The sequence below is a fragment of the Pristis pectinata genome, chromosome 28, assembly GCF_009764475.1.
Source record: "Pristis pectinata isolate sPriPec2 chromosome 28, sPriPec2.1.pri, whole genome shotgun sequence".
NCBI lineage: Eukaryota > Metazoa > Chordata > Chondrichthyes > Rhinopristiformes > Pristidae > Pristis > Pristis pectinata.
The window spans coordinates 7,384,418-7,398,454 of record NC_067432.1 but is presented as its reverse complement, the minus strand read 5'-3'; the positions used below and the strand labels follow the sequence as shown (position 1 = coordinate 7,398,454).

Here is a 14,037-nt window from a genome sequence, read left to right as displayed (position 1 = left end):
GCCTTCAGGTTGGATTTAGAAGTTTTCCCCGGCAGAGTCTTCCTCTCACCCAACTCTCCCCTTCTCCAGGTCTGCCCATCATTCCCATTACCCTACTTTCAGGAGTTGAACCTTTGACCACCCAGTACTCGTTCCCCAACCCCTTGGCCTTCTCAGTCAAGCGTCTCTCTCGGCAGATGCATTCTGTCATTCATTGAGATGTTCTTTTCCTTTTATTTGGAGAGCGCAGATGATCAGAGGAGATGGGTTAGTAGTATTATTAAAAATTTAATTTTCTGTATTAGTATTCTGTGTACAGTTTTGGTCACCCTGTTTTGGAAAGATGTTATTAAACTAGAAAGAGCGCAGAAAAGATTTACCAGCATGTTGCCTGGAGAGGTTACAAGGAGAGGTTGCATAGACTAGGACTTGATTCCCTGGAACGTGGGAGATTGAGGTGTGACCTGATGGAGGTAGATAAGATCATGAGGGGCATAGAGAGGGTAAAAGCACATAGTCTTTTTCCAGGGAAGAGGTACTAAAAACAAGAGGGCGTAGGTAAGAGATTTAAAAGGGACATCAGGGACAGCTTCTTCACACAAAGGGTGGTGTGTACTTGGAATGAGCTGCCAGAAATAGTGGTTGAGGCGGGCACATTAGCAGCATTTAAAAGCCATCTAGATAAGTACATGGATAGGAGAGGTTGAGAGGGCTCTGGGCCAAACGCAGGCAGATGGGACTAGCTCGCTGGGCAACACAGTCGGCATGGACGCGTTGGGCCGAAGGGCCTGTTTCTGTGCCGTATGACTGTAGTCTTTCGGTAACAGAAAGAAGCCATTTATCCTCTCACGCCTGTTCTGCCCTGCAGTACTTGGCAACTCATCTATATCTATTTACCACATGGCTTTCCTTGTAATTTCTCCCAATTGCCATTCTGGAATTTCAAACTTCCAATTGATTCGCAGCCTCAGCAGCTTTGAAAGAGGGACCGTTCCAGGTTCCTCTCTGCGGAGGGCCATTTCCCGAAGACGTCACTGCAGTGGCTGGTTTTAATTTTGTTAGGACCCCTTGATCTGGATTCTCCGCAGAGGAAAGAATTCCCTCTCTCTTTGTGACAAATGCGTAAATTATTAAGCACCTTAATTAGGTCACTCCTTAATCTTCCGCACTTAATACAAACTTTATCTAGGTAATAGGTTTATAATTTTTGACACGTGTACCAAGACACAGTGAAAAGCTTTTGTCTGCATGCCATCCAGACAGTTCATGCCATGCAAAAGAACATCGAGGTAGTACAATGGGGAACTAAACAACAGCATGCAGAATATTACCCATGCAGCAGGTCACAACGTAGAATGCAACTAAGGAATACATGAAGTAAAACCAATTATACAGCATTGTCATAGAGTCATAGCACAGTAACAGTCTGCAGTCTCTTGTGTCTCCACTGCCCACCAAATCTTTGCTGATCAACAGCAGCCCATTTTGCCTAAAGCTGTATCAATCCCAGTTCTTATTCTCCCCACATTCTCATCAACTCCTCCCAGATTCTATCTGACAGTGGCCAGTTAACCTACCAACCTGCACATCCTTGGGATATGGGAGGAAACCGGAGCACCCAGAGGAAACCCACGCAGCCACAGGGAGAACGTGCAAACTCCACACGGACAGCACTGGAGATCAGGATTGAACCCGGGTCTCTGCCGCCGCGTGGCAGTGGCTCTATTAGCTGCACCACAGTGCAGTGTTGGGGAATCAAGTTCAACCCCAAATAGACAGCGGGGACATGAGACTGCAGAAACAAACAATCAGCTGGAGGAACTCAGAGGGTCGAGCAAACTGGCTCCCCCCACAGATGCTGCTCGATCCTCCGTGTTCCTCCAGCAGATTGTTTGTTGCTCCAGGCTGACAGCATTTGGTGCAAAATTTGCCAGAAATGGTGTACGGTATTTTTGTCACGTTGATTCTGTCTCACGTCTCGACCCATATCCAAAACTGCCTGTGGCACTTCCAAAACTGCCTGTGTGCCCGTCATTAAGGACCCTCACCACCCGGGACATGCCCTCCTCACGTTACTACCATCGGGGAGGAGGTACAGGAGCCTGAAGACCTACACTCAATGTTTCAGGAACAGCTTCTTCCCCTCCGCCATCAGATTTCCATGAACACTACCTCGTTATTCCTCTTTTGCACTATTTTAGAACATAGAACAGTACAGCACAATACAGGCCCTTTGGCCCACGATGTTGTGCCGACCTTTAAACCTCACCTAAGACTATCTAACCTCATCCTCCCACATATCCCTCTATTTTAAATTCCTCCATGTGCTTATCTCGTACTCTCTTGAATTTGACCAATGTACCTGCCTCCACCACCGCCCCAGGCAGCGCATTCCATGCCCCAACCACTCTCTGGGTAAAAAACCTTCCTCTGATATCTCCCTTGAACTTCCCACCCATTACTTTAAAGCCATTCCCTCTTGTATTGAGCATTGGTGCCCTGGGAAAGAGGCGCTGGCTGTCCACTCTATCTATTCCTCTTAATATTTTGTACACCTCTATCATGTCTCCTCTCATCCTCCTCCTCTCCGAAGAGTAAAGCCCTAGCTCCCTTAGTCTCCTCATAGTGCATACTCTCTAAACCAGACAGCATCCTGGTAAATCTCCTCTGCACCCTTTCCAACTCTTCCACATCCTTCCTATAATGAGGCGACCAGAACTGGACACAGTACTCTAAGTGTGGTCTAACCAGAGTTTTGTAGAGCTGCATCATTACCTCGCGGCTCTTAAACTCGATCCCTCGACTTATGAAAGCGAACACCCCATAAGCTTTCTTAACTACCCTATCCACCTGTGAGGCAACTTTCTTAACTTATAGTAACTTTTATGTCTTGCACTGTACTGCTGCCACAGAACAACAAATTTCACGACGTATGTCAGTGATAATAAACCTGATCCTGGCAATTAATTACTGTCCCTCCCTCCTGGCAGGCGGTTGTAGTGCAACAGGACTCGTTCATCGAGGACCAGAAGCAGGCCCTGCACGAGCGCCTGCTGCGGTCACACTCCCGTCCCAACACCCTGCTGGAGCAGGAGAAGCAGCGAAGCCTGGAGAAGCACCGGCAGGAGCTGGCCAACCTGAAGCGGCAGCAAGCCCAGCACCTGGAGGAGAAGCGGAAGCGGGAAAAGGAGTGGGAGAGCCGGGAGAAGGAGCTCAGCGAGCGGGAGGCCCGGCTGTCCCTGCAGGACGGCGAGACGGCGAGGCAGCGAGACGAGGTGGAGCGGCAGCGCGAGGAGCTGCGGCTGAAGAAGGAGGAGTATCAGCAGGACCTGGAGAGGCTGAGGGCCGCCCAGAGGCAGCTGGAGAAGGAGAGGGAGCAACTGAAGAGGAGGGGGGAGCAGCTCAGCCACCAAAGACACGATGACCTTTTGCACTCGGACTCCCTCAGCTCACAGGTACCGAGCAATTGCCCCTCTTGGGTTTGTTTCTCTCCTCGCCTGAGATCAGTAGCCTGACTGGTAATGGCCACTTTGATCTGGCCCACGTCTTCAATCCAACTCCGGCTTGCCTTTATCCACCCTAGTCTTCGGTTGTACGAGTTGAGGTTAGATGTGGCTTGGGGCTGGGGAAACGGCCGTAAATGTTTCCTTTCCTTGTCCATGGGCCACTGGAGAGCATTCAAAATCCATTGCTTCTCCTAATGATCGAGGCATTTAGACAGGCACGTGAACATGGAGGGATATGGACCATGTGCAAACAGGTGGGATTAGTTTGGCATCACGGTCGGCACAGATGTCATGGGCCGAAGGGCCTGTTCCTGTGCTGTACTGTTCTATGTTCATCCCACCAAGGAACTGAAATCCAGACCAACTGGGTTGGGGGTGGGGGGGGGTCCAATCTTCTCAGCTGAGTCGGCCATTGTGTTTGGGTTCGGCAACCACTGTTCCCACTGCAGTTTAACAAACCAAAACCACGCATGGGACCAGCCAGAGACCACCAGCCCTATTTCTGCCCTTCACTAGTGTTCTCAGCCTGCAGTGTCGCACAGTATATCAATCGTCAGGTCGATCTTCCCACTACTGCCTACTATCTAAAACAACCTCTCTGTTTTTTTGCCTGTTATCTAAACTCGATATCCGGTTAACTCAGAAATGCCTGCAATTGAACACTGTAAAACTAAAACCCTGTTCATTGAGGTCCCACAAAGAGCTCGTGTACAGCACAAGGTGTGATAGCTCCATCCTAGGCTTTATGCCCCAAGCATGCCACCAGCTACATCTGGATTCAGTGTGTCGAGTGTTTACTTGGTTGCGGAGATGCCCCTCTGGTGGGGGATTCGAGAAGCAGGGAGAACAGCTTCAGAAGAAGGGGTTGCATTTTTAGATGGAGATGAGGGGAAACTCCTTCTCCTGAAAGTGACGCATCTTTCTACCACAGAGAGCTTTGGAATACCTTCAAGTTCAAGATGACAGACTTTTGATTTAAGAGGAATCGTAGATTATGGGGAGAGTGGAGTTGAGACCAAGAGCAAATCAGCAGATAGCATTGAATGGTGGAGAGATTACATGGCCTACTGCCACTCCTAATGTGTTGTTGCCAATGAGCTGCTGGTGGTGTGAGGCTTTCACTTGCAACTTTACAAAACACTGGTAATACTGCAGTGTGCAGGTGTGATCACCAAGAAGTGATTACGACCACTGACCACCAAGATTCAGCAAAGCCTGAGACTGACACTAAGATATAGAAAGGACATAGTTGCACTGAAGAGCATGCAGAGGAGATTCACCAGGTTACTGCCTGGATTGGAGGGCTTCAGTTATTGTAAGACTGGGCTTGTTTTCCCTGAAGTGAAGGAGGCTGAGGGGTGACCTGATAGAGGTGTATAAAATTATGAGAAACGTAGAGTAGATAGTCAAAACCTTTTTCCAACAGTAAGGACGTCAAAAACAAGAGGGCACTGGTTTAAGGAAGGAGGTTTAAAGTGGATTTGAGGGTTATTTTAAGCACAGAATGGTTGATATCTGCAGTGCACTGCCAGAGGAGTTAGTGAAACCAAACACAACCACTACCTTTAAGAGACATTTAGACAGGCAGTTAAGTAGACGAGGCAGAGAAGGATATGGACCTAATGCAGGCAAATGGGATTAATGGGCGAAAAGGTCAGTATGGACATGATGGGCCGAATTGTCCATTCCAGTACTCTGACAAACAGCAAACTTAGTCCAGTTTCTTCCAAGACTTGTTCTGTTTAAAGAGCAGAAGAAACCAAATCGATGTGGGGTGGAGGAGGGGACACCCAGAGAATAGATTGCAGAAACTGAGGGGGGCCGGGGTAGGTGAACTTGTCTCAAGGGCACTGGGTACAGGAGTTGGGACGTTGTGTTGCAGTTGTACAAAACATTTGTGAGGCCGCACCAGTTTTAGTCACCCTGTTATAGGAAAGGCGTCATTAAGCTGGAAGGATTGCAAAGAAGATCTACAATAATGTTGCCAGGAATTGAGGGCCTGAGTTATGGGGAGAGGTTGGGCAGGCTAGGACTTTATTCCATGGAGCGTAGGAGACTGAGGGGTGACCATATAGAGGTGTATAAAATCATGAGGGGCACAGACAGGGTGAACGCACAGTCTTTTTCCCAGGGAAAGGGAACCAAAAACTAGAGGGCAGAGGTTTAAAGTGAAATGCAAAAGGAACCTGAGGGGAAACTACTTCACGCAGAGGGTGGTGGGTATGTGGAACGAGCTGTCAGAGGGAGAGGTAGAGGCAGATCCAGTAACAACGTTTGGACAGGGACATGGCTAGGAAAGGTTTAGAGGGATATGGGCCACACATGAGCAAATGGGACTAGCTTAGATGGAATCTTGGTTGGCATGGACTAGTTGAGCCGAAGGGCCTGTTTCCGCGCTGTATAACTCAATGACTCTCCCCTTCTGCTCACAGGCTTCAGATCGAGACTCTGCTTCACAAGCAGACTCTGCAGCCGAGGGCTCACCAAGCTCAACGAAACACCTCAGTTGCAATTCGTTAAACCGGGAACCTGTGGACACGCACCTTACAAAGAGGGGATCGTTAGAGAACTTCCCCAACACCCCCTGGACAGACTCCACACAGGGCTCCACCAAGAAGCCCACCAATCAACAGAGCAGCACAAACCAGATAAACAACCCCATCCCTCCCCGGTTACTGAAGCTGGCCAAACCAAAGGAGAAGAAGTCCAAGCACCGTAAGAACAAAGGGCACAGGTCCGGAAACCTGCCATCAGAGTACAGCCCAGGTATGTCACCCCCAAACTGCCTGTTGCTGGGTTAGCTGTTGACCAGCAGCGATGGGTTGTAATCTTGTAACTAACTCTTGTTTCTTGCCTTGTTCACTGCAGCTGACCAAGGTCGCGCCAGAGTGTGGTGACTCTTTCTCAGCAGATATGTTCATTACATTTATTATAATTGTTCTACTCATCTAAATCTCAATTCTCTGACTTTCAGAATTACTATAAGACTCTTGAATGGACCTGCTGAGTTCCTCCAGCACATTGTGTGTGTTGCTCCAGATTCCATCATCTACGGAATCTCTTGTCTCGTACCTATTGTACGATAAAGATCGACTCTTGATCTCTCAATCTAACTCATCATGAGGCTTTCACTTAGTCTGCCTGCACTGCACTTTCTCTGTAACTGTATTGGTGTTGGTTTATTATTGTCACTTGTACCGAGGTACAGTGAAAAACTTGTCTTGCATACCGATACTGTAACGCATTCTGTTGTTGTTTTATGTATGGATGTACTTGTGTGTGGAATGATCTGTCACTGTATCTCAGTACATGTGACAATAATACACCAATTACCGAGGTAGCAGCTTTCAGTTATACTGTGGATTTGCTTGAGTCTCTGATCTTCAGGGATTTGATGAGAGAGGTATGAATGAAGATCCCAGTCCTCAGGAAGGTGTCAGAGGACATTCCTGCAAACTACAGGCTGGGAAAAATAATACCTTTGGAAACATTTCCCTATATACCTTATATGTCCAGTAGCAGAGTGATCAAGTTATTGGGCTAACATTGGGTGGTACAGCAGCACAGCTGGTAGAGCTGCTGCCTCACAGTCCTGGTGACCCAGATTCGATCCTGGCCTCTGTGCTGCCTGTGTGGAGTTTGCACGTTCTCTCTGTGACTGTGTAGGTTTCCTCCTGCATCCCAAAGACATGCAGGTTGCAGGTTAATTGGCCCTTGTAAAGTGCCCCTTGAGGAGGTGGGGCAGGGTGTTGAGGAAGGGTGGGGGGTGCAGAATAAAATGGGATTAGTGTAAATGAGTGCTTGATGGTTGCCACAGGCATGGGCTGAAAGGGCTGTTTCTGCGTTGTGTGACTCTGTCTCCAGAGGCCCAGACTGTTGATCTGGAATGGGAGTCTGAATCTCACTCAGGTATCTGGAGAACCTCAACTGAAGTAACTAATTAAGTTAATTCAGTGGGTAATTAATACCCTGAAGGACATTTGTGAACCATTTCAGTAAGGATAGCAGTAAGATTGAAAGAGTGCAGAGGAGATTTACTAGAATGTTGCCGGGTCTTCAGGAGTTGAGTTACAGGGAAAGATTGAACAGGTTAGGACTTTATTCCTTGGAGCGTAGAAGAATGAGGGGAGATTTGATAGAGGTTTACAAAATTATGAGGGGTATAGACAGAGTAAACGCAAGTAAGCTCTTTCCACCTAGATTAGGAGAGATAAGTACGAGAGGACATGGCTTTAGGGTGAAAGGGGAAAGGTTTAGGGGGAACATTAGGGGGAACTTCTTCACAGAGAGTGGTGGGAGTGTGGAACGGTCTGCCATCTGACATGGTAAATGTGGGCTCACTCTTAAGAATAAATTGGATAGATACATGGACGGGAGAGGTCTGGAGGGTTATGGACTGGGTGCAGGTCAGTGGGACTAGCGGAATACCGTTTCGGCACAGACTAGAAGGGTTGAATGGCCTGTTTTCTGTGCTGTAGTGTTCTATGGTTCATTACCAATACCGCTTTGCATTCTGGTTTCTCTGTCGTTACTTTTGCAGGATCCACTGATTAAAGTGTCATCTCCATGTTCTTCTGTTTTCCCTCAGATGTCCTCCCAGCAACAGGCAACCCGAAGTTCCATCAGGCAAGCTCGGATACAAAGCGCCCTGCAACTGAGCTGCTGGGGAACGAGGAGGTCTTCTACTGTTGAGCTTCTCTGCATTAGAGACATGGTGGAGACAGGATGGGAGCACGGGTGTGGGAGAGGCAGCGGGAAGGGAGGGGGGGAGGAGGCGGGACTGCTGAAATCCTCCTGTGCGGGTGTCTTCAGTTGGTGCAGCTTGGTCTGTGTACCCAGCTGTGGCTTCCTCCACTTCTAGTTGGTGAAGGTATCGCTGAAAGTGCAGGCAGAACCAACAAGTATATTTAGTTGGTGCATTAAACTCTCTATTTGCGTAACAAAAGAATCGATTGGGAAAACACCGACCCAGGGCTTCAAGGAAACTTGATCGGAAGTCGTTGAGCAAAGATTTAATATTCCAACTGCTGTTGGATGTAGTTGGAGATTAAATGAGTGGGTGAAGTGAATTGGTCGTTACTGTTTTCCATTCTGTTGAGTTCTCACACAGAATGTTGGAACTGTTACAAACGAAGGCATTGCTATGCACACTAAGCTGTGTCAGGAGACAACACCTTGTGTTCGAGGTTTAAGGGACTGTGGCTCAAATCCAGGGAGCTAAATTTAGAGTACGACACTTGAGTGGTTTAAGTATGATCCACAGTAAACAAAAATCGCAGAAATTTCATTCAATAAACTTGGTGGACAGAGCCAGCTGTGATCATTCACCCCTAGTGAAAGATGTTTCACCACCAGAGTCTCAAAGTACTCTCTCCTGTCACATCCTGAAAGGAATGGCAATGTCTCAGATTGGAACGGTTCTAATACCAATTAAGCAATTGGCTGATAATCCAGAGACAACACCCCACTTCCCCGCTCAGTGGCGCTTCAGCTATCAACTTTGGGGATTGGTATAGGGTTCCTGGTACTCATCAAAATTATTTGACCATGACCAGACAAACCAGTGGCTAAAATAGGTCAAACTGCAAGGCTAGAGAGGGATGTACCAGCTAAATAGCTTGTTTGTGGAATAATCTCCAATGCACCATCAGATTATAAATGTATATAAAATGGAAAATTTCCCCCTTTTGTGGGAGAGAATGGTTCTGAGGTTTGTATTCTTCCTTTTCCAAAATGTTAATATTTAAATTTTTTAGGGGAAGAATCAACGTCAAATATCAGTGTAAAATTAACTCCTGAATGTATAATGTTTTTAAAAAGCAAAAATTGTACAGCTGCAAGGGTGAGAAATGTCCGTAAAGGTTTATACTTGATTTCCTCTACTTTTATATCCATTTTATTAGAATGCTGATTGGGATATTTTAATTACCTTTGTTTGGATCATCTCAATTCCGAAAATGCACAGCATCATCTTTTGTCTGGACTGCTTATAATTGGAGGGGTGGGTCGACTCGGGTACAGTGTGTCAGGCACTGGTCTTCTCAGGAGCCTGGGTTTAAATCTAACCTGGACTGATGGGGGTCAAGATGTCTTGTCCACTTTATAGGGTCCTGTGTGGAATGTGCTCCATCGAATGCAGAGTATAAAACTGCCTGTGACTTGGCACTAAATTGGGAATCTCATTCACAGATATTATTGGCAACTGATTTGGGGCAAATAGGTACCACAGGGGAAACTTTGCCAGAAAGCTTTGCTCATTGCATAGTTGTACCTGTGCATCCTTATGGCTTGCGCAGGTACCTTGTTAGTTCTGTGGAATGCATTCTCTGGGCACATAGAGCGAACAGCTCACTGTAACCACTGATCACCGTCACATTTTCAAAGACACCTCATTCAGGAGCACTGGACAGTTTCTAGAGTACTCTGTTGTGCTTGTGTGTGGGTTAAGTTGGACAAGGGGAGGTGTGGATGGGGAGGGGGAGGGGGGCAGTGGGAGCGGAGAATTTGCACTGTTTAGTTGTAGAGGGACCAGAATCACCCAATTTTGCTTTTGCTCTCGTATCTCCGCCTTACTGGGAGGAACCATAGCAACGGATAAAGGACATGGCCAGATCCAAAATAGCAACAGAGTGAGTAAAAGCATAGAGGGGATTGACCAGTTCCCGTGGAGCCCCAAATAACTTCTCACATGGATTGTTTAAGAATTGGATGTATCTTTTGAGATGTGTAAATAGACACAACAATAGACCATTCAGCTCCTCAATTGGATTGAATGAACTCATGGTGAATTTGTTTCTTGACACCAATTCCCAGCCTTGGCTCCTTAACCCTTAGAACCAATAAAGGTCAATGGGTTGCTGTTAATATGTGGTCATCCCTCACCACAGGGCTAGTGTGAAGGATATCATCTCCTTAGTATGGTTTGATGCCAAGAAGCACTTTAAAGGAAAAAATTGTTTTTTAAAATATGCATACACTGTGGGAAGCTTTTTTTATTTCTTTAACCGGAGAACAATTCCAATTCCACAATGTGTTTTTTTTAATTATTGTTGTTTCTCGAAAGCAAATGTCAGGGAAATATTTCAGTTGAGTTTTAATGTGCAATGCCATTTCAGTTTTGGTTTTGTCCCCCGTATGAATGGGACAGAGGGATGCATTTTACCAAACAGTCTGTACGTCGAGAGAGTACAACCACTGAGCGCGAATTAATGGTTTTACCAGATCCTGTGGTAAACTTTCCATTTTATAATCTCAAGAGGTGCTGCTAAAGATTTCAGAAATTTTATTTTTTAAAAATATATAGGATTTTTCTCCCCAATTTTTGTGTCTGTTTTGATTTGAGTTATTGCAGTGGTCAGTGTATTTGGAGAGAGAGAGAGAGATCCAACTTGCAAATTGATCTTGCCTTTGGGATGAAAAACTTGTGTGAACTCCCATTCCCCAGACTACTCCGGAAATTTCAATGCAACTAAGTTGCTCAGAAACCCATTCCTACCAAATCTTTGTTGGTTCCATTCCAAAAAGGATTCCAACGTGGTACTTCTGATAACACTTTCTCCCCTCTCCTCTCCTGATAGTAACTTGTGCTGGGGCACAGTTTCCATGGATTCTTTCTTCTCCAAACCTGGGTTGGTGTGGGAGCATTCATCCATAAAGGGAATCTCATCTAAGGAGCAGGAAGCCTACCCCCACTTGCCTGACTCTTCAGCCTAACCTGCTAAGGCCTTTCTACTTCCAATCAGTCAGTGCAGATAAAAACCTTTTCATTTTGCTAAAAACTAATTCTTTTAAAAATTGCAGCACAGGGGAAAAGATATGCGAGTATCAGTGTTAATCAATGCTTTGTTCTACCTAATCAGCTGAATGGCTCAGGTTAGTGTTGGATCATTCGGCAGCTAGTAGACCCGCTGTCTCACAGCTCCAGCAACCTGGGATTCAATCCTGACCTCTGGCGCTGTCTGATGTTAGCACGTTCTGCCTGTGGCTGTCTGAGTTTGTTCCAGCTTCCTCTAGTCACAAAGACAATCAGGTGGGTAGGCAAGGTGGTCGTTGTGAATTGCCCCAAGTGTGCAGATTGAGTGGTAAATCTGGGGGGAGTTGCTGGGAAGGTGGGAGTTGATTACGGGGACAATAAATAGGGGGAAAGAATTGGGTGTGGTAAGGGAATGCACGTGAATATTGCACTTTGTATAAATTATTCACCCAAATGAAAGGTTAGTAGGGAAGGAGGAAATGTCCCAACTGAGGGACATTGCTGTTTAACCCAGTGAAGTCGTGCACAGTTCACCCACTTGCTACTGGAATAGAGACTGCATGGCCGTAAGCACAGGTGTAACCAACAGAAAGTGCACCTCCCTTTATAGACAAGGAAAACCACTCAGGTGAAGCACCTGACTGCTGGAAGGAGTTGGTGCTGGGCTTTTGCTTAAACACATTAACCAAAAGAAATTTCAAGGCAAGGACTAACATTCAAAGATGCACAGCATTGGGGGGAGGGGGAGGGTGTACCCCAGAGACTTGCGTGGTAGATACTTTTCTGGATTTAAATGCATGGGAGTTTTTGGTACAGGCAACTTTCTGCTTCAATGACAGATCTGTAGATGAGCCTTATTTCAACAGCTGCTGGCCAAGTCCCCGCCACACTTAAGTTTTCAACGTTCTTTTTAAACCATGTTTGAAATATCCAATGAACAAGATAACTAATTCCACCAGGATCGGCACGTTTAGTTAATGGGCAAAGTTTTTATTTGGAAATGGTTACTATGGATACAGTCTGTCTTAAGGTGGTGCCTATTCAAACTACCCTCTCCCCCACTGAACATTGAACCACAATAGGGGTTAATTTTCCACTTTTTAAGCTTCATATTTTGAACCAGTAGGTTATCAGAGTGAACCTGGCTGTTTCTAAACTCTGTCCACTGTTAGGTTTGCTCTCGGGTCCCAAAGGCACAGGCCTTTGGGATGTGAGAGTTAATTAGCCACTATGGATTACCCTAGTGCATAAGGTGAGTGGTAGAACCTGTAGAGAGTTAATGGGAATGTGAGGAGAATAGATTATAGGAAAGAGTTTGCTACTGACCACTCCAAATCTGAGACTGATAAATCCATCATTAGTTTAATGGGGTTAATCTGTTCTGAGTTTGTGTGAATAAAATAGCACAGGCAGCAATTTACCAGCACATTTGTGATGAGATGCTATTTTTAGACTAAATATGCATAATTTATCAGTTTTGAAAATTTTTGTTTTTTTAGACGAGTACCTGTTTCTGTGGGTTTAGCAAAGGAATTCACTCAATTATAGGTGATTTGGCAAGTGTTTTAGAATGAGTGTTTAATGCCTCTCTCGATGTACTGTAAACTTGGTAAACGCATACCAGCTGTCCCTCCTCCCCACCTCCACTTATTCTTTCAGCACAACCCAATTTCTAAAGGGCTACTAAACGTAAACATTCCATGGGAACTCCCTGAAACAACCTGGACTCACCACCCCGACAGAGGCCTGGAGTCACAGAAATCTTACCAAATTGCTTTGATTCCAACATCCTGAAACCCCACACTGGTCCCTATTTCCTATGCCGTTCGAATGGGTTAATTCAGACACAGCTGCCTTGTACTGAAAATGTATATGCACTAACTGAATTGTGGAGTGCTCAGGATCTTTCTCAAGCATTTTATATACCTCTCTGCTTACAAAAAAAAACAAGGTTCCTGAGGATTAACTTCTACTGAGGTACACAGTGTATTTTTTCTTGATTCTCTGTGTAAAAAAAATATAAAAGTGAAAACCTAATTATTTTATCTATGACGTAATGTAAAAATAATGAAAACTGTATGAAAGCAGTCACATGCTGAAATGTGTTTTTTTTGTAATTATACTTTTATTTATCACTGGTTTTCCTGTTTTAGATCATTAAGGCAACATCTAATTTGCCCTACAATAAACATTTACACCACAGATTTACTTGACAGAATCTTTCTTTCTGATTTATTCTTTAGTCTGTCCCTGGGACCAGAGCCAACATTTGCCACCAGGTGGCAGTGAGGAGCTATACCTGCAGCAGAGTCTGCATCCTGTGTACACGGCCAAGGTGTTCAACAAGGATCTGTTATAGCCAGCGGCTTGAAGTATTTGAGCTGCTTCACTGTCGTTTGGTTGATAAGTGCTTTGATTTCTTATTGAAAAGCAAAAAACTGTAATATTCTGAGAATCTGGAAAAACTGAACAGGTCATGCAGTGGTTGTAGAGAGGGAAACGGGTAATATTTTTGGTAAATAATCTTTCATTAGATGAAAGGTTCTGAAGGAAGGTCTTCAACCTGACACATTAACTCTGCACCTCTCTCCACAGATGTCGCTTCACCTCTTGAGTATTTCTAACGTTTTCTATCATTGACTTCTTGCCCTGGTTTATCGATTTCCAACAGGGTCTGCATTCCAAAAGAACTTAATTGGTCGGACGTCCCTTGGGACATTTGGAAAGGGGTGTGAAAGGCGCTATATAAATGCAGTTTTGTTTTCCTTTAATAGCTTTTATGTTCATGTCCTAATTACC

General features: G+C 45.5%; 1 protein-coding gene across 1 annotated transcript in view; it reads left to right on the top strand.

The window, feature by feature from the left end:
• LOC127583868 (A-kinase anchor protein 13-like) overlaps nt 1–13,442 on the top strand; it is a 407,302-nt gene extending 393,860 nt beyond the window's left edge. The window contains 3 exon segments of the mRNA XM_052040262.1: nt 2,970–3,434; nt 5,918–6,251; nt 8,074–13,442. Of these exon segments, the coding sequence (XP_051896222.1) occupies nt 2,970–3,434; nt 5,918–6,251; nt 8,074–8,177 (903 nt within the window). The 3' untranslated portion in view covers nt 8,178–13,442.
• The last annotated feature ends 595 nt before the right edge of the window (nt 13,443–14,037 follow it).